Source organism: Symphalangus syndactylus, chromosome 4 (genome assembly GCF_028878055.3).
Source record: "Symphalangus syndactylus isolate Jambi chromosome 4, NHGRI_mSymSyn1-v2.1_pri, whole genome shotgun sequence".
In the NCBI taxonomy this organism is placed as follows: Eukaryota; Metazoa; Chordata; class Mammalia; order Primates; family Hylobatidae; genus Symphalangus; species Symphalangus syndactylus.
In genome coordinates this window covers 61825998-61850432 of record NC_072426.2, presented here as the reverse complement: position 1 = coordinate 61850432, position 24435 = coordinate 61825998, and the positions used below count along the sequence as shown (strand labels likewise).

Here is a 24435-nt window from a genome sequence, read left to right as displayed (position 1 = left end):
CACCTTTATCTTATTTTCCTGTTTCTCTCCTAGCTATTCTTACTCTGTCTATTAAATGTGGAGATTTTCCTGTCTTCTCTTTTTTAATTTCCTTCATATGTGTATTACCTGCCCCTGAAGAAATTTTACCCATTCCTATGATTTCAGCCACCACTACTTCCAAATCTCATCTGCTTGTAGATCTTTTCGGTTGTCTACCTAAGAGCCACTCTTGGATGTATTCAATTAAATCTCTATATATTATTTTGAGTCTCTCCTTAAACATACTGAACCTGTTTTCCTCCTGTCTTCTGCCATAAACATTGCCTTTCAAACTGCTTAGTCAGCAGCTTCCAGACTACTCTCTCTATTGTAGCTCTCATACTTCAGCCCACCCTCCCTTCCTATCATGAGTTATGCTTTCTAAAATCCACATTGGATTGTTTCTTTCCTTTGCTCAGCAACTTCCATCTGCTCCCTGATTCCCATAGCTAAATTTCTAAGTCTTTTTTTTTTTTTTTCCCAAGAAGGAGTCTCGCTCTCTTGCCCAGGCTGAAATGCACTGGCATGATCCTGGCTCACTACAACCTCCACCTCCTGAGTTCAAGTGATTGTCTTGCCTCAGCTCCGCAAGTAGCTGGGATTACAGGCACCCGCCACCATGCCTGGCCAATTTTTGTATTTTTAATAGAGACAGGATTTCACCATGTTGGCCTGGCTAGTCTCGAACTCCTGACCTGAAGCGATCTGCCCACCTCGGCTTCCGAAAGTGCTAGAATTACAGGCATGAGCCACCGCGCCCAGCCCTAAATTTCTAAGTCTTTTTTCCTTCTATGACAGCATGATGAATTACATGGCATTCAAATGTATGGCATCATGTCCCTTTGTATACTCAGGATAATATTTAGTTCTATATTTGGGTTTCTATAATCTCTTTGTCAAAAAATGTCAGGATACAAATCAGTGAGAAAAACATTAAAAGAATAACATTAAAGCTATTCTAATTTCAAAAAAACTCGTCATTCATAAATCTTAGCATTTTAACTTTTTTGATAAATTACTATCCTCCCAGCTACTAGTTTAAACTTCTAACAAAGCAATGTAACCTTAACCTGTTTTTACCAGTGTTATTCTCTCCCATCCTCTCACTTACCACTTTTAATATCCTATGTACTAGATGGACTGTGCTTGTTCTTGTTTTCCTAAAATACAGTGTTTTCTTTTTTTTTTTTCCCCAAGACGGAGTCTTGCCCTGTCGCCCAAGCTGGAGTGCAGTGGTGTGATCTTGCTCACTGCAACCTCCGCCTCCCAGGTTCAAGCAATTCTCCTGCCTCAGCCTCCCAAGTAGCTGGGATTACAGGTGCGTGCCACCACACCTGGCTAATTTTGTATTTTTTAGTAGAGACGGGGTTTCACCATGTTGGCCAGGCTGGTCTCAAACTCCTGACCTCGTGATCCCCCTGCCTCAGCCTCCTAAAGTGCTGGGATTACAGGCATGAGCCACTGCGCCTGGCCAAATACAGTGTTTTCTAACCCTGTGCCTTTGTGGGTGATATGTATTTTCTTTTTTATTTTTATTTTATTTGAGACGAGGTCTCACTCTGTCACCCAGGCTGGAGTGCAGAGGTGTGATCTAGGCTTATTAAAACCTCCACCTCCCGGGTTCCAGCAATTCTACCTCAGCCTCCCAAGTAGCTGGGACTACAGGTGCAGGCCACCATGCTTGGCTAATTTTTGTATTTTTTGTAGAAACACACAGGGTTTCACCATGTTGCCCATGTTGGTCTCGAACTCCTGAACTCAAGTGATCTGCATACCTCAGCCTCCCAAAGTGTTGGAATTACAGTCGTGAGCCACTGCACCTGGCCTGTGTGATATTTCTTCTTTTTTTTTAGTTTTTTTGTGAGCTTTCACTTACCTTTACCTTACCTTACTTACCTTCCCTATGAAACCCGCTCCAAGCCCCTGAAACCATATTATCTCCCTGAGGAAATAATATTTTCTACAGGCTTATTTTTGCTCTATATCAAGGGTTGGCAAACTTTTTCTGTAATGGGCCAGATAATACGTATTTTAGGGTTGGCAGGTGGTGTGGTCTGTCACAACTACTAAACTTGCCTGTTTTAGTGCAAGAGCAGCCATAGACAGTGTTTCAACAAATGAGTGTGGCTATATTTCAATGCAACTTTATTTACAAAAATAGGCAGAGGGCCAGATTTGGCCAGTGGGCCATAGTTGCCAACTCCTGGTACCATATGTACCATGATGTAGGCTGAGAGCTCCTCAAGGAGGTCAAGGACTGTGTTTTATCACTCTCTCCATTCTCAGTATCTTACATTTGTTGAATGAACAGCCAGAAGAGTTATTTGAACTTGTAGGATCTACAAAACTGTAATTTCTCCTATCCTTCACTTTTTTTAAGGCCTAAAGATAATTCCCTAACTTTGGCAAAAACACCACATACCCAGATAGATACTTAAACATATCCTAACAGTTTTATATTGACTCATTATTTTTTTTTAAAGAGATCACATTGAGTACCTTTGAGAATTTTAAAAATATTTATTATAATATATATTGCTAAGATATAGAAATCAATAATGTCAGCATTAGAAGATTTATTTTGGTTCTGCATGTTTTTCAGTTTTGAAAAAAATATAAAAGTGTAAGATGTTTCTCTTGGAATTTCAGAAGATAGGAAAGAAAATAGTAGTGCATTTAAATGGATATGGATTTTAAACGTTCTTTGTTAAACCTTAAAGACTCCCTAAGGCTCTGTTCTGAATCTCATTCTATTTTTCCCAATACATTTTTAGTCTTTAATGTACTTTTCCTGGGTGATGGTACTTCACCTACTACTTATATGATAATAAGTTCAGTCATCTCAGTCTGAGCGCTGAAATACCTAATTGCTACTGTGTAGTTCCACTTGTCTATCAAACATAACGGTAAATTCATTTTGTAAAGTTGAATTCATCTTTGTTTCCTTCTCATAGCCCTTTCCTCCTTTTTCCTCTTTAAGCCCCAGCCTTTTCTACTACTTTGTTCCCTACCTTGTGAGTGGTATCTGTAGTCACCTAAGCCATGAAACTAAGAACCGTATCAAGTTCTTTCCTGTTACTCACCCTTCAAACCCAGGTTATCAAGTCCCTACCTTCTGAATGGCCCCTACATGTTAGATCTTTCTAACATCTATATCCTCTCTGCCTTAAAACAGACCCTTCTGTCCTCTATATTTGTAGTTCTACCCTCCTGATATGCCCTTTTGAACTTGTGTCTCCCTAATCTGAAAACCAAAAGGAAAGCAACATGAAACCTTATGTAGACTCCAACATCTCCCTCTAGCTGTTACCCTGACTACCATGTCTCCCTCCAGCTATTAACCCTATCTCGTATCTTTTCCCTTAAATATTTTTCTTAGGAATTGTCTGGTCTTGCCTAGTCTTGATGTCTTCTTGAGAAGTGTTTCCTCACTTCTCACTCAGTCTGCAAAGTAACCTAATGTTCACCTTCCCTGCTGCTGCTCCCCTCTGCATATTCATTTTCTTCTCAGTCATGACATTTTGGAGTCCTTCAAAACTTCTGTTAGACTCTTCTCACACTATACTCTCCTTAAAGAGTGACACGCATATAGCTGCTAACCTAGGAGTTGTCTTTGACGCTGTTCCCCATCATCCCACATTTCCAGTCCATCTTCAAGACCATGAGATATTTTTTTATCTCTTAAATAACTTTTCAGTCCACCCACTTCTCTCGCTGCTGCCACATTAATCCAGGCTGTCGTCATTTGTTGCCTAGATTTCCAATAATTCTGTGTGTATTCCTCGTTCGCCATTCTCTGACACTACTTTGTTTACCTTCATGGCGCTTACCACTCCATGACTTTGTAGACTCCGAGCATTTGTTTGTCTGTTGACTGTTCTCCCTTAATAGAGTATAAATTTCATGTGGTCAGACTTTGTTTGTTCCTGTATCTCCAGTGTACCAGTGGTGCTTGCCACATAGTAGGTGCTCAATAAATATTTGTCGACTTAATAGACTATCAAGTAGGTTTACCCACATATATTCCTGACCTTTTCCAATTTATCCTGCACCCTGGAATCAAAGTGATCTTAAATACACATCTGATACTCTAGTTTCTCTTCAGAGTCAGTAGATCTTTTGCCTTTTAAATGCAAATCTGTGACACAAATAAAACATAAATTCTAAAGTGGCTTACCAAACTTGTAGGATAAAGACTGAAATCTTAGTGGAGCTTTCAAGGCTCTGTGTTAATCTTTTCCTTGCCTACCTCTTCTTTCTCCTTTTATTTTTTTATTTTTGCTTCATGTGTGTCACACTTCTCCTTGAATCTATTTCTTTCCTTTTTACTTAGATAACTCCTATTCACTCATCTTATAGATGCCAGCTTAAGAATTCTTTCCTACAGAAGTCTTCCAAAACCATCTCCTACCCTCCAGAGGGTAAGTCTGCACATCATCATGGAACCATCTGCTTTTCTTCTGTGCATGTTCTTAGTTTATAGTTATACTGAAATAGTATGATTATTTGGTTAGTGTCTGTCTGCTGCTCTCCATAAAAAGGAAGGAGTTTATGCCTGTTTTTCCATACCATTGAATGAATGAATACCCAGCTCTCAGTTAAGTACCTAGTACATATTACATGTTCAGTAAATACTTGTTGGCAGAATTAATGAATACAGTATCTTGAATATGTCAGGTTCTTTTCACTCCCCCTTGCCTTTGGTACCTGCTGCTCCCTGAAACATCTCTTTTTTCTGCTTGGAGGCCTGGCTTATTCGTCTGCCTCAGGCTGATTTTTGATGACACCTCATCTGAACATATCCCCTCTCACAGCATAGTTGTTGTTAATTTACCTGTGTGTCTACCCTGTTAGATTATAAGCCTTTTGGATACATAGGTTTAAAATATTTCAAATGTATAGCTATGCATGTTACTGTATTACATAGCTATGCCTGTCACTCAGTAACTTACAGAAATAAAAAATTGGAAGATTCAGTGGTATAGATACATAAGTGGCAGCAGCTTCCAAAAGAAGAGGGTTGTCAGTGATTTCAGATGCTGCACACAAATTGCAGAGGACAAATAGCAAAGAACTAAAAGACCTCTAAGGTCTCTTCTCATTCTTAGTTTTCTTTAAATCAGGCTCTTAAAAGGCAATGACTGCTTTTTAAACCCTTGCATTATGTCTTTGACATGTTTGGAGGGAAGAATTTGTCTCCTCTCTGCCAAGGCATAAAATTAAGTTTTTGAACATATTCTTCCTAAACATGTCTTTGTTAGAAAGGAGCTTATTAAACAGTAAATATGATTATTATTACTTACCTGTATTAGTCAGTGTTCTCCAGAGAAATGGAACCAGTAGGAGATACCTGTATTTCTATGTTTACATGTAGATATATATATATATATATATATATATAAATGGATATAAAATGAGAACTGTCATAAGGAATTGCCTCATATGATTATGGAGGTTAAGTCCCACAATCTGTTGTTTGCAAGCTGGAGACCCAGGAAAGCTGGTCGTGTAAGTCTCAGTTCCTGGGCGGAAGACCAGTGTCTCAGCTCAAGCAGTCAGGTAGAGAGAATTCAATTCAACCTTGCTTCAGCTTTTTTGTTCTGGTCAGGCCCTGAATGGATTGAATGATGGCAGCCCACCCACCTTGGAAAGGGCAATTTGCTTTACCCAGTCCACCAATTCAAATGCGAGTCTGTTCTCTAACACCCTTGCAGATGCACCAGATGTAATGCTTAGCCAGATATCTGGGCATCTGGTGACCCACTCATGTTGACATATAAAATTAACCGTCACATCACCTTACGTCACTGCTATCCCTACCTGGAAAAATCTGTTGATTTTATCCCTTGAGATTTGAGTGGTTAAATCTCTATTGAAATATTTGATACAAATTGAAAAACATTGTTTCCATCATCTTTGTAATAGTTTTTGCCAGGCATTAGATTTATAATCTTTCCAGTCTTCTGAAAAAAAAAAAAAAAATAGCATTCTTGGGAAGCTTTTAATTTTTAATAGACTTTAGAACAATTTACCATGATTCTTCATCATTTATTTATAGTGTCAAAACATATAGGGAAAGACTTTCTTATTTTATTCTAACAGATATAAAGAAGAATATGAAGAAAAGTTACAATATCAATGTAGAATTTGTGATAATTTTTCAGTTACCTTTTACTTAAGTCACTTTGATATGAGTATTTGCCTGCTATGCAAAATAAAGTGAGAATCATAAAATACTGCATTTTAAGCCTATTCTTGACAAGACTGGTTTTATCTTTAATAAAAGTATCTTGAAATCTACCTTGAGAACATCGATAAGTGAATATGTATGCAAGTATCTCCACTTTTGTACCACGTTAGTTTCAAATTCTTCCAAATTTCTGTATATGCCTCCATCGTTCAGAGTATTATGCTCCAGGAACCAGTCATAGCCTTTCTTTTCTACCCCTCTGGTGTCCTTTACGTGTCTGAATCTGTCTTAGGCTGTGTTGACATAAAGGAATATCTGAGGCTGGGTAATTTAATAAAGAAAAAAAAGGCTTACTTGGCTCACAATTTTGATGTCTGGAAAAGTTAAAGATTGGGCATCTGCATCTGGTAAGGTGCAGACTGCTTCCACTAGTGGCAAAAGGTGAAGGGAAGCCAGTGTGTGCAGAAATCACACAGCAAAAGAGGAAGCAAGGAGGGAGTGCCAGGCTCTTTTTAACAACCTGCTTTCATGGGAACTCACTCATAACCATGAGGATGAGGTTGGCACCAAGCCATTCATGAGGGATCCACCACTGTTACCTAAACACTTCCCATTAGGCCCCACCCCTAACAATGGAGATCAAATTTCAACATGAGATTATTAGGGGACAAACATCCAAGCTGTAACACAATCTACTTTCACATCTTCAGTAGTAGTAGAGTGGATACGCAGAAGCCTACTTTACTTCATTTAGAGACAGCTCGCAGGACCATAAGAATTACATGTAAATGAATGTCCATGGATGACTTGGAGGAACTCTAGACTGTTAAGAGGAAAAGTACACTTCTATTTTCTTTAAATCATTGTTTTTGGAGCCTCTTTCTTTCAGCTCCTCAACGTTCACCCTAATTAACACACCTGAATATACATGTTCTTGAATAGAATAGTGGGTTGTTGCCCAAGTCACTTATCACCTTCCTCTTTCCTCCAGGGCATGTGACTGGATTCATGAACGTTAAATGCACATATTATGTGCCCGTAATCATTTTCTTCACAGCTCAGCTTTATATGATACTGCTGTATTGCTAGATAATTCTTCCAGCTTCTCACATCACTTTGTCCTTTATCGTTTCACTGCTGGCATTTAAGTCTTATGTCTTGGATTTACTGCATTTATTTTTCTCTTGTACTTTCACTCTTGATACTGCTGCTTTCATATTACATCCCCATTGGGATTCTGACACTTCTCCCATCATCTCTTGTTTTCCAGTCCATCTCCCAAACCAGATGATTTTTATCTTCTAAATATTTCTTTAATCCCTCCACTTCTCTCACTGACACCACCCTAGTCCAACTTATTCTTGCTTAGCCTCAAATTTGATTGCATACATTATTCATACATTCATTCTATACATTTATCTCCGCTCACTGTTTAGGGCTTGTATCATTCTTGGCACTTGCAGGAGCAGCTTCTTATATGAACCAAGGTTTACTTCTGGTTCAAGTCATTCATTTCTATTCCTGTGCAGTATTGTATTATATGAATAGGCCATAATTACTTCACCCTTCTGTTGATGGGCATTTAGACCATTTCCAACTTCTTTTTTTTTTCTTTTTCTTTTACAAACTACCTCAATTTGTGCAAGGAGATAAATGTCTCTTTGTACACATGTGTAGAAGATTCTTTAGGTGGATATACCTGGGAGTAGAATTGCTCAGTCATAGCTTATGTACCTCTTCAAATTTACTAGAAAAATAAAACTTCTTCAAAGTAATTATACTACTTTAAACTTTTAACGATAATGAATTTTCATTGCTCCATTTCCTAACTCTTGGTATTGTCAGATATTTTTTCAATCTGTTGATGTAAAATGCAATCTAATATTTGTGTCAAAACTTTATTGTACAATATTCCTATATACCAGCAACAAATACTGCATATTATAAAATTACCTTTTAAGATAGCAATGAAAAAATATAAGAGACTAGTAATCAATAATAGATGTGTAAGACTAGAACAACGTTTTTAAAGATGCCATCTAAATAAATGCAGGGCAATACCATTTTCATGGGTAAAAAGACTCACTGTGCTTAAGATGTCCCCTGCCTATTTACTTGAAATTTAGTGCATTTGCAGTTAAAATCCTGATAGGAATTTTGTGGAACTTAAGCTGATTCCAGCAATTTTTATGGAAGAGCAAAGGGTCATAAAAGAGCCCACAAATTTTGAAGAAGGAAACTTGTCCTATCAGATTACAGACTCTAATAATTAAAACCCTGTTGTATTGCCACAGGATAAACTAATTGGTCAACGGGCTAGAATATAATACCTAGGCTCTCTCTTAGTCAACTTGAAGGTGAAGCTCAGTAATGTTTATTTTTAAAAGGCAATTGTTTTATGCCACAGGATGAGAATAACTGCTTTTCTAAAACAGAGTTGTCAAGACTAAATACCCATATTGGAGGGTTTCTAAATGTAAAATGCCTGGTTCAGGGACTCATAGCCATTTTTTTTTCTTTTGTACATCAACTCCCAAAGGTGTGCAGTAGTCTCCTGTCAGTAATAATGCAGTGTTATATTGATTTTTGCCCAAAGATGGGTGAAGGAGGCCTCCTTAGATTTACTCTTGCCATTTTCTGTTGTTGTTTCTTATGGTACCTCCAACATTCACACCTCCCAAAATCTCTGGTCTGTATAAACTTGGAGTTTTCTTACGGAGTTGTTTTGTTGTCATTATTAAATGAAATTAATTTGAGATTCAGTAGGTTTAGTCAGAAGTTACAAATATGAAAGCAGAGAATACTGGTTTTTAGCTTCCTTATTTTTAAGCAATTATGTTTGCATAATAGAATCTTAGATTGTTCTGTACCAGTTTACACTATAATTTTATTTAGCAAATGTGGGAAACTTTGTACAACGTGACCTACTTATAGGCTAACAATAGGTCTAAAAAAGTAGGGTGGCTATTCTCCTTTATTTTTAGATTCTTAAGCAGTGACAATTGAAAATATTAGATCAGATTTTCTTTTAACTTGAAATGTCACCAGATTTATATACTCCTAATTTTTAGTGAAAATCTTTTTATGAATAATAGTTAATTAATAAAATAATGTTTTGTGCGTAATACAATTAAACTTATTTTTTTCTTATAAGAATGCTCTAAAAGCATATAATGTGAACAGTGTTACATATAAAATTAGCACACTTTTAGATTCCAGGCTACGCATATTATCAGAACATGCACAGCAGTGTTTTCAGCTACAGAACTGTGATGGATTGAACATGGAGGGGGAAGAATTGAGGAAGATCTAAAAGATAGTTATCTACACTTGACCTTGGATATATGTTGAAAAGAGCTTACTTTTTGGAGTTTAGATACTTTACATAATTTTTTGTACTAAGTCCTCAAAGTCCAGTGCATGTTTGGCACATAATAGCCTTTAAAATTCAGACTAGCCACATTTCAGTTGCTCAATAGCCCCCTTGTGGCTAGTGGTTATCATACTGGACAGTGCAGATCTATCCAATAGGATAACAATACTTCATAGGATGATTCTGGGAAGAAAATGAATATAAAATACATATTTTAAAAATAAGCTTTGTTCCTGACCCTTTGTAGGTCCTCAGTAAATGCAAGCCTCTCTTTGCTCTCCATTATATTAATAGCTTGTTATGTTTTGGGTTTTGTAGCATATGTAGTTGGAAACTTCAAGTCAATAAAATATTGACTTTTTTTTCAAATTGAAGAAAATAAAATGTTATTATTTCTCTAACAGTAATTGAGAGTCAGCTTTTGTAATAGATATTGCTGCTTTTGCTCATTTTGTTTCCTGTCTTTCCTTCTAAGACTCAATTTTCATCTAAGATTATTAGAAATGTACGTTAATAGTTGGCACCAAATTTCTGGTTTTAGACTGTGATCCAGTTTCCTTTTGTCTCATTTTTTTAGTGTTGCTGCCCTATATGCATCTAAAACTTCATTCTTGAAAATATTCTCAACCAGCACCTATATAATAATGAAATATTACTGCACAGTACTTGGGGGACTTGAAAAAAATGAGTTATGTGATTTTTCCTGTGGTTACTTTTGCTGTCCCATTAATATATAATTTTAGGCTGGGTGTGGTGGCTCAGACCTGTAATTCCAACACTTTGGACGACCGAGGCAGGCAGATTGCTTGAGGCCAGGAGTTTGAGACCAGCCTGGCCAATATGGCAAAACCCCATCTCTACTAAAAATACAAAAATCAGCTGGGCATGGTGATGCACTCCTGTAGGCCCAGCTACTTGGGAGGCTGAGGCAGGAGAATCGCTTGAACCCAGGAGGCAGAGGTTGCAGTGAGCTGAGATCACACCACTGCACTCCAGCCTGGGCGACAGAGTGAGACTGTCTCAAAACAAACAAAAAAAAAATACATAATAATTTTGTTTGGACAACCACATTGGTGATTTCATCATGTCCCAGGCTCTCACCTTCAACCTTGTGGGTCAGGTGAGAAAACCAAGGTAAATTTAATAATTTAAAATGAGAAATGTAACTGTCAAGGAACTATATAGTACTTGTGTCTTTAGGTAAAGACATTATTTTACTATAAGCATAGAATAACAGGGTGGGAGGTGCTTAGTGAGTGTAGATTCAGAACAAAGAAAGTTAATTATACAATTCAAATAACCCATCACCTTGGAACACTACCATCCACTGGGACCAGATAGCCCAGTTCCTTGAACCAGGAGACTTTCCTACAGACAGTTTGGCTGAAATCTACCAACATTTCTTTCTCTATTTTGTATTCTTCTGTTTCTTCATTTTACACATCTTTTTAAAAATATGATTAACTTCCTTCTCTTTCTTTTAAATCTTACAGGAGCCTTTCTGTTTCCTTAAGTTAACTTAGCATGTGAAGGTAACTGATCCATGATGTATTGTTTATAGCTTTAATTTCTGTTTCCAACTTACTGGGAGATAACTCACTCTTCTTGTATCCCCAAGGAAGAGACTATACTTCCATTTCTCCATATTAGAAGTAAAATCCCTAGAAACAATAGGCTTATGTATGTATTGGTAGTAACATGAAGTGTATGTATGGGAGGGGAAAAATTGCTGACATTGCATCTTTGTCTACAGACAACCTTATTGGAACAGCAAAAGCAAGCAAGATAAATTTCCCGGGTGTGAAGAAAAGAAGAAAAGAAAAGTACTTTTACTGATCTGAGATTGAGAAGTAGCTCCAGGGTTAAATATAGGAATACTTTTAAGGAGTTTTTGGACTGATGTTTATGTTAACGTTGTAGGTTTCGAATTTGAATAGAGGAGTCTCACCCAGACTCTAACTTTGTATGAATGTCAAGCTCAAGGCATCTAAAAACACAAACCTGCTTCTTTCCCAGGCTTCCTCATCTTGGTAAATAACAAATCCATCCTAATTGTTCAGGCCTCAGAGTTAGGAGATAGCCTTGATTTTTCCTTTTTACACACATCCTTATATCTAATACATTGGCAAATTCTGTCAGCCCTGTCTTCAGAATTACTTCTCATTACTCCCACTATTGTTACTGTGATTCAAGCCACCATCATTGCTTCGCTCTACTATTATAATAGCTTTCTAATTGGCCTCTTAAAACATACATCAGCTTGTCTTTTAAGGATCTTCCAGTGAAGTTCTTACAGCTAATAGATTCTTAAGGAATGATAGAATTTAAAAATCATTGTTTTTGTACTCTCTAGTGAAATAATGGAACTGAGTACTGATTATCAATGGATGCTAAAAACCATTTGGTAAAAGCTTGATGTGAAACATTATGATGGATGGATTAGGCTGACATAAATATCCTAACTTACAGATCATCAGTAAAAGTGAGGCAGGCAAAAATAAAGTTCCTTATGATTTGATTCAATAGCAAGTACCATTAGTGAAGCATTCTTGCCTAAAAAAATTAAACTCAGTATAATCAAGCTTTTAAATCAAATTACTAATTTGCCGGAAATACAGGGGATAGAAGAAAAAGTTAAATAACACCAAGAGGAAAAATACCAGGTAAATCCAGAAAGTGAGAAATTTTGTAGGACAAGTGACACAATTTGTCTAACAAATCAGTGGCATGAAAACAGACACGGGGGCTAGGAAGGGGGCTGATATGGACTAAAAGAGGTGCAAGAGGCCTAACAAGCAAACATACTGTGTGGCTTTTGTTTGATTCTGATTTGAACAAATCATGCATAAAAAGATAATCGGGGAAATAGAAATATAGACTGGACTGGACATTAGATAATATTAAAAAATTATTTTAAATTTTGTTGTATGTTAGCTTTTTTTAAAAAACAGTTCTTAATACTTTAATTAGAGATGCAAATTGAGGTAAGGGTAAGATAACATGTCTGAGATTTGCTGTAAAATACCAACAAAAAAATAAAACAAAAAGGAGTATAGTATAAATGAAACATGGTCAGGAAGTAGTAACTTTTTAAGTGCGGTAATGGGTACAGGGGAGCTTATCAATCTCTTCTCTCTGCTTTTGTGCATATTTGAAAAGGTTCATGATAAAAGTTTTAAAAAACAGAGTGAATGCTAAAGACAAAAATCTCTTCTGTGAGTTCTTATCTAATTAATATTAAAACCTAAAACTCTTCCCATGGTCTATAAAGGCCTGTGATCTGACCCTGGCTATCTCTCAGACCTTATATCCCTTCCTTCTTCATTCCAGCCATTCTGACCCTCTTGCTTTCTTAGAATGTGCCAAGTAGAGTTTTGCCTCAGAGCTTTTGCTTTTGCTTTTCCTCTCTTTAGAATTCTTTTCCTCCAATATCTGTCTAGCTGGCTTCCTCATTTCCTTGGGGCTTTTGTTCTGCTTTTGCTTTAACCAAGAAGTCTGCCTTGACCACCCTACATAAAATAACCTCCTGGCCGGGCATGGTGGCTCACGCCTGTAATCCCAGCACTTTGGGAGGCTGAGGCAGACAGATCACCTGAGGTCAGAAGTTCGAGACCAGCCTGACCAACATAGAGAAACCCTGTCTCTACTAAAAATACAAAAAATTAGTGGGGCATGGTGGTGCATGCCTGTAATCCCAGCTACTCGGCAGGCTGAGGCAGGAGAATTGCTTGAACCCAGCAGGTGGAGGTTGTGGTGAGCCAAGATCATGCCATGGCACTCCAGCCTGGGCAACAAGAGTGAAACTCCGTCTCAAAAAATAAAGTAAAATAACCTCCCTCCTCCAATCACGATCCTCACTTACTCCAAGGTACTTTTCTTTAAAAAAAAAAAAAAAAAAAAAAAGTATAGGCTTGGTGCAGTGGCTCACGCCTGTAATCTCAACACTTTGGGAGGCTGAGGTGGGTGGATCACCTGAGGTCAGGGGTTTGAGACCAGCCTGGCCAAAGTGAAACGCCATCTGTACTAAAAATACAAAAATTAGCCAGGTGTGGTGGTGGGTGCCTATAATCCCAGCTACTTGGGAGGCTGAGGCAGGAGAATCGCTTGAACCCGGGAGGTGGAGGTTGCAGTGAGTCAAGATCCAGCTACTGCACTCCAGCCTGGGTAGGAGTGAGACTCTGTCTCAAAAAAGAAATATATATATATAATTTTTATAGATTTAGGGGGTACAGCTGCAGATTTCTTACCTGTATATATTGCATAGTGAGATACCATCTTGTGCCAGTCAGAGTGGCCATTACTGAAAAGTTAAAAAGCAATAGATGTTGGCGAGGATGTGGGGAAAAGAGAACACTTAGCCACTGTTGATGGGAATGTGAATTAGTACAAACTTTATGGAAAACAGCATGAGGTACTTTTATTTCATGGCAGTTACTATCATCTGATGCATTTATCTATGTGTTTATTATCGTTCATTCCCAAATTGTTAGCTCCAAGGTGGCAGTTGTATTGCCAGCATCTAGAACAGTGCCAGCCACTTTAGAAGTACTTGATAAATATTTATGAAATAAAAGTGTAAATATTTATGAAATAAAAGTGTAAAACTTGACTTAAGGTTTAATAGTTGAGTACTTCCATTCCTTTCCCCAGTTGTTCCGCTTACCCTTCACTTACATTCTCATCCTTACCTAGGAGCAAGTAGTGAAGGATTGATTGCGAAGGATTGATTGCCAAGAGCCTCATCGAGAACAAAACTGAAGGAAAGAACAGGAAATGCAGGATAGTTTATTATAGGAAACATTGTAAAAGGTATATTCCAAATTTGCTAGGCTTTTAAGCATCCAATAATATGGAAAGATTTGAGTTTTCATTTTTCATTTCTTAATAGCTGTCTGAAATCTGAAATGGTCCTTTCAAACCATTAGAAAGTTGGCTTTTTAATTATTTTTAAAACATATATATTACGTAGAATATAGAAAAGTATGTGAAAAGTTATGGTTTTATATGGCTGGAAGTTGGCAAAATGTCAGTGACTGAATTTAATACATCACGTGTCTGAGGGTCCTATTCAGTCATCAATAATGTTTGAACAAGTAAACATAATTCAAGCATACTTGAATAAGTAACTTAATTCATGAAATATATACATATTATGTTTCTTGGTATTTTCAGATAAGTCACAGGATAAAGCTCCCCTGATAAAAATGTTGACCCTGAGTTTGCCAAATTGAATATTTACTTTATCAGTATAATCTTAGCTTTTATTGTGGTAGGAGTCAAGATATGCATTTTGTGAACAAAGTCTCAATCTAATCCATTTTAAAAGGAAAGCTTGAATTTTTTCCCAAATATATTTTGCTTTTCTCTTTATCTTGTTTTATTTATTGCTATTCTTAATTTACTCCCTTGTCATATCACTTATATTCGTGTTTATTAATCAGGACTTTGTGGGGGACAAAAGCCCAGTTAAAACTATCTTAGGCAAAGGGTAGAATTTATAATAGGGATGTTAGGTTTCTCAACTAATAACCAAACCATGAGCAAGGTGGGATGCATCTGGTTCTTAGGGATGATTTTAATGCCGTCAGAGCACTCTTTCAGTTGACTTCATTCCTCTCATTGCGCATTGTCAAAGCATATTCCCCAGCAACTCTCTAGAACTCTCAGAAGGATGTTGTCTCTCCCTGCTCAGTTTCTGTGTAACCCTGAACCAGTCAAATGAGGTGTGAAGGATTGACTGATTCTAGCTTAGTCAGATACTCAGGGATTCAGAGTCGTGTGAGAACGTGAGTGTCCTCACTATAGCTGGCTGTGAATAGAGGGGACAGAAAAGGGAGATATTTACAATAGATAACGCTTTTGCCTGCTACTAAAGTTAGTTTGTATTATCTGTATAATTAGACTGGAACATGGTGTTCTGCCATCTAATACAAATGTAGTATAACAGTTACTTTGGTTTCGACAGTGTTCTACTTAGCTTTGGGCTTTGCCACAGCAGTGAAGTCATACTGATGGCTCCTATTGATAGTATTACTGAGCTTTATTTCTAATTATTCAGCTGTACCACTCAGTAAACCTGGAGGAGGAAACAGATTAATCAGAAACAGATTCTTCATTCAGGGAAGATAGTGATGGTTGCAGGGAGAGAAGCATATAGCACTGTAAGCAGGAATCCTAATGCCAGAACCCAGTGCTACTACTGAAGGTTCAACTCATTTCTGTATTTGTTTGAGAAATAAAGGAGAGAGAAGAGTGGAGGCACTAGATAGAGGATTAAGGATATTGCATTTATATTGGATATAGTCCATGAAATCTGTGGAATTGTAATACCAAATTATTTGCTTTTTACCAATGATCTTAGTGGGCAGTAACACAGATTTGCATCTGTCAGCAGGTAAAGATTACAGCAGGAAAAATAGTTCCCATAATTTCATTGCTATTTTTTTCCTTCAGTCATGATATGGCATTCTCTCACTAAACCTTCATCCACACACATACACATAATACAAAGAATTCTGCACTTTGGGAGTCCCAGAATTACTTGAGCCCAAGAGTTTGAGACCAGGCTGGGTAACCTATTGAGACCTCGTCTCTACAAAAAATAAATGAAGCCAAGCGTGGTGGTGCATGCCTGTATTACTAGCTACTGGGGAGGCTAAGGCAGGAGGATCACTTGAGCCAAGGAGTGCAAAGCTGCAATGAGTCAGGATTGCGCCACTGCACTCCAGCTTGGGTGACAGAGTAAGACCCTGTCTCCAAAAAAGAAAGAAAAGCAAAATAATTCTGACCTGTCCTAACCCCAGGATTCTTCCTGTTTCTTAAAAGTGTGCTTTCTGTCCATGAATCCTGATGCTTTAGGAACACTTAGTACAAATTTGGATACCCATTGTATGGGAGTGGAGTTCTCCATCAGTTTTGGCAGCTGTAACAGGAGCCACATTATGACTCCAAGTCTCATAATCTCCTGGCACTTCCAGTTACAAAGGACTGTGAGTGGCCCTGTCCTGGGATGCCAGCTTGGATGCTTTAGTACTTAGAATGTAGACATATCTTTGGAGAAGATATAATAAAGAAGATTCCTATTTGACTACGTGTAAGTTTAATAGGAGCAGAAAAGAATGATTAAAATAAAGTCAATATTTGGCCCTAGTTGGAAAAAATAATGTAATGGATTTTTTGATTGACATGTATATGCATTGTTTTTCTCTTTTATTTGTGAGGGCATGGGAAGATAACAAAGTCTCGAATAAAGATACATGATTCCACCACCAAAGATAACTACTCATAGCATATTGACATATATACTTTTGGATACTTAATGTTTTGTGTATTTTTAACAAAATTGAGAACATATTCTTTTTATATATTATTTAACACATCAGTATTTTTAACGAGGTACTTTTCTTGATATAGTAAAAATAATGAGATACATTTTAAAATGTATTCTCGATGTAGTAAATATAGTAAATTAATTATTACAGATTTAGTAAATATTAGTGCCAATAGAAAGAAATATTGGTTGACTAAACAAAGTCATAATGAAGTTTAAAAATCTGGACTTTTTATATTCTTAGGTAAATTTTGTTGTTCTTTTTTTATAAATATAACTATATGTTAGAGATTTTAAAGTTGCTCTTGAGGAAATAAATGTTTTTATGCTATATATTAATTCAAACTTAGAGTTAATTGTGTTTTTTAAAGTTATTCTGTTTTCCTTCCCAGATCCAAGTATTTTAGAACATGCTCAAGAGGTGAGCACTTAACAATAGAGGTAAGTACTCGTTAATTTGATTGGATTAAAAGTGCCTTCAGAAAGGCGGAAGGGGCTTTTTGTTGTAAAGAGGGAAAGATCTGGACCCAAATTTAGAATGGACTGTTTATATTTCAATATTATTCATGTTAGTGAACACTGAAAGAGTTGGAGCAGTGAGGGAAGGAATGAGTAGGAAGAAGTTTGCAGAGGATTATGGTTCTGTTTTTCTAATAGCTTTTTCCCCCACCCTACGTAAGTCAGGGAGAAGGTACTCTTCTGTCAGTAAGAGTGGCTCACTAGGGCATTGGGTATAATGAGAGGTGGTTGGCCTGCCCCAGCAGGGAGGAGTCCAGAAACAAAGCAGGAAGTTGAGTTTAAGCAACTCCACAGCAGAATCACTGAGTCACTTTTTCTTTGAATGTAAAATATAATAATAGAAACTACCATTTATTCCTTACCTACTATAAACTAGCCACTCCACCATACAAATGAAGAATGTCATCACAACTCTGTTGTAGACAGGTGGTGGTCACCCTGTTTCATGGATGAAAAATCAGAGGCTTAGACAGGTGGAGAAATTGGGCTAATTACCTAAATTCTAGTCCAAACTGCCTAGCTCCAAAGCTTGAACACTGTACTTTATGGCCTTCTATATTAATAAGGAACATGTGTAAGGCAGGAATTAGATATTTAAAAATCACAAACCAATATAAAAATAAGATAAAGATAATAACTTTAACAGTTTTATTCTTTTTTTAGAGAGATTCCTTAATTTTCTAAACCTTTTGAATTCATTGTTTCCTCTCAATCTTTAAGCCAAACAGTGTTAACAATAAAACACCTTTTCTTTCAGGTGGTTACTTATCAAGTTATTTATATTTAAAATACAAACATTTTAGTGATATAATAGTAATGACTTTTATTAGGTCACTGACATAATAGTGTTAATAACATTATGATCAAACGGTTTACATTCCTGTCTCTAGAAAGACATTGTATTTGGGGATAGTAACTGCCATTTAGTAGATTTTCAATAAATAACTGTATGAATGAATAGATGAATAAATATAAACATGTAGGGAAATTCTTATTTGGTATCTTTTAGTCCCCATTCCTTGAATAATTTTCCTTCTTATGACATTTGTTCTGAAGTCAAGTGAAGTGGAATATTCTGGTAGCATGGAATTAAATTACTTGTAATTCAGTTCAGATCAAAGTTTTAGTTCTGATTTATGTAGAAAATTGCTATAATTCTCCTGTTTGATTTTCATTCATAGAAAGTCGTAAATTAAAATAGTATATGCTTGCCTTGGCCATTTTGTAGAACTTTTAAATATATCAAATGAAATGATGTATTAAAGAGGCATTTGAATTAAATAGCTTACAAATATAAAGGTATATTATTTTTAAGTGAAAAAAGTAACATAATTTCTTGTGAGATGTATACCTAAGACAAATATTCTTCTTAACACTTACTTTTTCATCCTTTCAGTTTGAGAATCTAGTAGAAAGTGATGAAGTAAGTATTTCCATAATAGTACAAAACTTGTATTTGTTTTTCTCATTAATCATCTCATTAGTTCTAACAATTATGTTTACAATTTTTATTATTTTTGTTTTAGAATTTTTATTTTCTGGTTTTTATTTTTACTTTTTAGTTCTTTATTATTTCCTTCTTTTACTAATTTATATTAGAAAATAATTCTGAATTTTTTTTTACTAAGATACACTATACACACACACAGGATTTAAAGCGTTATACAGAAACCCGAGGAACTTCAGAAAGTTGTACTTCTAATATTTCTAACCTCTTGCCATTAGGTAGGTAAAATACCTCACAATCCAGAGTAGACCCATTGTTTGTTGTTGTTGTTGTTGCTGTTGTTTTCTTTTTAAGAGACAAGATCTCCCTATGTTGCCCAGGCTGGACTCAAACTCTTGGGCTCGAGCAGTCCTCCTGCCTCAGCTGAGTAGCTGGGACCATCGGTGTGTACCACTTCATCCAGCTTTGGAGTAGGCCTATTCTTTATGGTTTTCATAGATTCTGATGTCAGATTTTCTACATGTTTATTCTGCAGTTTCTGACTTTAGCCATCATCTCTTTTATCAGTTATTCTTTATGTTGATTTTCTACATTTCATCTCATAAAACTCAGCAAGTTTTAAGATGCTTCTCAAATACAGAAGTGTTAAAAATGAGAAGGGAGTGCATTTTAGAATCAGCAAAATGTGGTGTATATTTCAACATTTGATCTTAGTCAAAAGGCTAAGAAGCATTTCTTATGCATTGGTATAGTTAGAACTTTAGTTTGTATGCTAATTTGCAACTTCACTAAATTAATTGTGTATGTTTCTGCAAATTACTTAACCTCCCTGGGCCTACTTTCTACATCTTTAAAATTGGTTAGACTAGAAGAACACTGAAAGTTGACACTTTGTCATTTTTGTTTTCTAGGGAAAGAAGAAAATGTATTAATCTTTTCCTTTAAAAATGTATTCTTTAGTCCAGCCTTTCTCAGAGTATGTATAGAATACTAGTCTCAGAATGTAAACTAGCATGTAAAAGATTCTGAGATAAACTAGAATGTTAAACTGAATTATTTAAACTTGTTCAACTCAGCTCTTCGTAAATTAATGTGGGTAAAAATCCTTTTTTAAAATAATAATACATATTTTTCATCTGATAGGACACATTTTGGAAACTATTTTAGCCCTTTATTCTCCCAGTAAAACATCATTCCATTTCATAGAACTTATTTCTTTTCCTTCGCAAAGGTCACTTTTGTCTTCATGTCTTTCTCTTAAAAAGTTTAAGCAAACACTGGACATGATATTTTTAAAGCATCTGACAAGTGTTAAAAGTAAGCATTCTTTCAGCCTCCAGTAGAATTCATCCCAGCATCATAACACTTTTCAAGAGAACTTGTGATTCCATGGATTTTCCTAAGATGCTTTTTGTTTGGTTGGCTGAGGATTTTTTTGTTTATTTTTGTTTTTGCTAACCCCTCTTCTCCTCTCTCATTTATTTTGTGTTTGGTTTAGTTGAATGTAATCCTGTTTTGTAGTGCTACTTTCTAAACTAATGTGGACCATTTGGAATTTTATTCCTGCTATTATATTTTAACTTTCAGATATGAATAGTTTAAATGTATAAGAAATAGGCATAAACCTGAATAAATCCTGAAAATAGTTATGCTTTGCTTTGAAGTAAAAAACTACAGATAATTTCATAACCTTGTGAAAGAAAACAAAAAGTTGATTCTCATTATTGTAATTATGTTCGATAAAGTTGCTGTAAATGCTAAATTAGTGAATGCTGAAGCATTACTGCAGGGGAAATACAAGGTTAGTTTCCTGCAAGCCTCTGATCACAACATGTTCATCAACCAATCAGTATATAGCCTCATTCAATGTGTATTTCTGTGTAAGACACTGTATTAAACATATATTATTGATTCATTAACTTTGAACTCACAGCCAATAGCACAAACTCATGCTTGTGTGAAGCTTACCTAACACACATATTTTCCCCATAACACACATCATAGCTTTCTTGGACTTTAGGAATACTGGAATACTTAGAGGTCATTTTAAACAGAAATCACCAGCAAAAAAGCATAAAAATGCAAACAATGTGGCATTGAATAGACTGTAGAAAGGATACTTGTTTATAGCATGAGAGCTGAAACAAGAAAGCAGAGTGTCTGTTGCCCTGTTCTACCTCATCTGGGAATGTGCATTGCCGAGCAACTCAAAATTTTTACTGCTCCATGCCTGTCCTTGAATGACCAAGAAAGCTCAAATATTGATTTTGTGGTTACAAGTAAATTTTCCAAGTAGGCAAATTTGCAAATACAGAAACTGCAAAAAAAATGAGGATCAACTTAATATAAATGAGAACATAGAGAATATGTTGTCTAATACCATCCTGACTCCAGTTCATTTGGTATATAACAGATATTTGTTAAAAAAAATTAAGAAATGTCCAGCAAATGGTTTTATGTAATTAAGCTAGATAGTAAACTAAATTTTGCTTTGGAGAAGTAGCAAAATTTTAAAGCTTTTTGTTTCAAATATTTTTAATAGTGAAATATATTTAATAGTGAAATGTGTTTACTCTGAGAAAAAATGGGTAAGTTGAAAGTATTTTGATTAAATAAAAATTGTGTTGGTTACTTTAAATAGAAGTTAACTAATGAATTTGTTTTAATTGTTTAATTAATTTTTGTACAGGGGGAGAGCCCAGGAAGCAGTCATAGGTAAGGCTTTGTTAAAAAAAAAAAAAAACAACTTCTATGCGAACTGGAAGAAAACTCTCTTAAGAAGTCAGGCTTTATCATTTGCTTGCTTTGAGACATTGAACAGTTTACATTTCAGAACTTTTAGATTTTTCTTTCTATAAGATTGAGACAAATATTATATATCTCAAAAGACTTTTGAATATTAAAGAATTTAATGTAAGTGCCTAGATGCTTTCCTGTTGTACCTGTTACATGTTTTTTAGTTTTCTTAAAACCGTTTAATATTGATAAGTACATTTCTTTTAAATTTTTTAACTTTATTACCCCTTTCCTTATGCATTCTAAAACTTGTTCTACTAAATTTTTTCACATCTTTTAATAGTAACTAAAACCTTATACTATAATTATTTAAGCAGCTTTTAAATATTTTATTAAAATTGCATGTGTTAATGAAGTATCTTTACGTCAAAAGAGCATTCTTAATTTCAAGAGAATATTTTTCATATACAATGTTATATTATGAACAAATAATCCTTACTTTTTTTAGTTTAGCAAACATTTATTAAGCAACTATCATGTGCCAAGCACCGTGCTAGACACTGGGATTTTAAAAATCAGACATTGTCTCTCCATTAGAAGAAAGAACATCCTGGTCTGGGAAATAGATTCTCAAGATGACTAATATCAATATGAGGTAGGGAAAGCAATTAAATAGTGATTATAGAACACTCTAGGGAACCCTAGAGAAGAGGCTGTTTGCCCAAAACAAAATCTAAGAAGACATTTTTAAGGGGATAACACCTGGTGTTGATTTTTGAAAGGTTGGTTAATGCTAACTATCCTGGCAGAGCAGGAGGGCATTAGAAATTGCATAAGCAAAGTGAGAGAATTCATTGTAAAGGGGCACAAGGAAAGTATGTGAGGTGATGGAAGTGTTATATATCTTGCTTCCAGTGGAAGTTACATGAGTGTATACAATTATCAATACAACTTTATGAACTGAACACTTAAAATCTATATTTCATTTTATTTAAGTTATACTTCAAAGAAAAAATTTTAAAGCCCTAATATATAACTAGGGCTAGCAGAAGTTAGAGCTGGAGGGACAGAAGTAGGAGATAATACCTATAAATGGCTAGTTAACCATGATAGTTATCAAGATCACCTAACTGAGGTGGGGGTTTGGGGAGAGGTGGAGCATGGTGAGAGCGCAAGGATCTGAGGATTGACTAGGCGGACACTAGAAGAGGATTCTGAAGATGACCAAGAAGTAGTAGGCAAAAAGAAGAACCAGGAGAGCTTGGGAAGCCAAGGGAGGGGAGACAGACAGACAGATGGGAATGGTTAACACTGTCCCATGAAACTGAGGTAGTAAGATAAGGACTTAAAATTGTCTATTGTATTTGGCAACATAGAAGCCATTGATTACCTTTGCTAGAGTTATTGGAGTTATGGGAGCAGAGGTAGACTGCAGCGAGTTGACAAGTAAATGGGAAGTAAGGACATGAAGACAAGAGAAGAACAGTAGTTAAGAACAAGAGCTACACTACCTGGGGTTAAGATTCTAGCTTTGCCACGTACTATATGACTTACTTAGCCATACTCTTAATCTGTCTTCGTTTCACTTCCCTCATATGTATAATCCCTATATCTACCTTGGAGGGTTGTTGTGAGGATTACAATTTGCTAATATATGTGAAGCGTTTAGAAGAGAGCCAGGCACATAGTAAGTGCTAGGTATGCTGACTATTGATATTATACATTTAATTTCAGGACTTGGCTAAAAAAAAGAGGGAGCAGTAGCTTGAGATAGATACAGGTCAAATGGAGGTTTTTTTCTTAGTTTCTTCTTCCTTCCTTTGCGTGGAAGAGAGGTGCAAACAGACAAAAGGAATAGGTTAAAGGTAAAAGAGAGGTAGTAATTGATAGAACAAGGTCCCAGAGAACTCCCTGGAGTGGGGCAGGAGAGATGGGCTCAATGGTGAATGAGTCAAGAGTGTAAATGTAGTAGGTGACTCTGAACAAGTTAAGAACATTCCTCTTTAGAGGATGGTGAGGAGAATAGGAAGGATATATGTAAGTAAGTGGTGGTTGCCACAAAGTTGGGGCGATTCATGGTTGATACTCCTCATTTCTTGGAGTGAAATTGCCTTTTAAGATAAAAAAAGTATGAATAAGGAACTTGAGTATGTGAAGATTTTTAATTTGGTAGTGTAGGATATGTGAAGGAGTTGCCACATATATATAAAAGGACTACTGCTGGGGGCCGAGTGCCAAATTGATGTCAGGTTTTCTCTAGCAGCCTGAAACAGAAAGGGCTGAACATGGAAATGATCCACGGTCAGAATGTGAGTAAACCGAGTGAATATGGAATAATGATAGGAGTGCAAGAAGGTGAGTATGTTGGTAAGAAAGTAGTTCAGATCTGCCTTGGTGTCCATATTGGTTGTAAGTGAAGCAAGGCCAGAAGATGACTGGGACAGATAGACTGGGAGAAAAGGGAAGGATGAAGGGCCTGGGGAAGTCAGAGTGATTAAGCAGGATAAAATAGGAGGATTAAGAAGAGTTCCAGAATGGCATGAGGGCTGAGATTAGTGTGTAATAATAGTACACTGATGTTTATATTTTATGATGAGCATTTTAGGATATGGTTTGGGGTATATACCCATAGGTCAGATGGCTGAAGCAGAGCCAGATGAAGGTAAATAAAATCCACATTTCTTAAAAGGTGGCTGTAATGCTTTAAAAACTATCCTGATATTGTATCATCTTACCAGTTTATATACTAGAATAATAGCAAGTGTTAGAATGTATACTTTTTACTCTTAACAACTGAAGTTGTAGAAAATTGCTTTAAC

General features: G+C 36.1%; 1 protein-coding gene across 3 annotated transcripts in view; it reads left to right on the top strand.

The window, feature by feature from the left end:
* The window catches only part of AP1AR (adaptor related protein complex 1 associated regulatory protein), a 42730-nt gene that overhangs the window by 6325 nt on the left and 11970 nt on the right, over positions 1 to 24435 (top strand). For 2 of the 3 annotated variants that reach the window (XM_055274860.2, XM_055274859.2), the window contains exons 2-4: positions 17307 to 17355; positions 18830 to 18856; positions 21570 to 21595. In XM_055274860.2, the coding sequence (XP_055130835.1) occupies positions 17307 to 17355; positions 18830 to 18856; positions 21570 to 21595 (102 nt within the window). Of the gene's footprint in view, positions 1 to 17306; positions 17356 to 18829; positions 18857 to 21569; positions 21596 to 22124; positions 22272 to 24435 lie in introns of those variants that run through there. The other variant, XM_055274861.2, reaches the window with a different exon arrangement.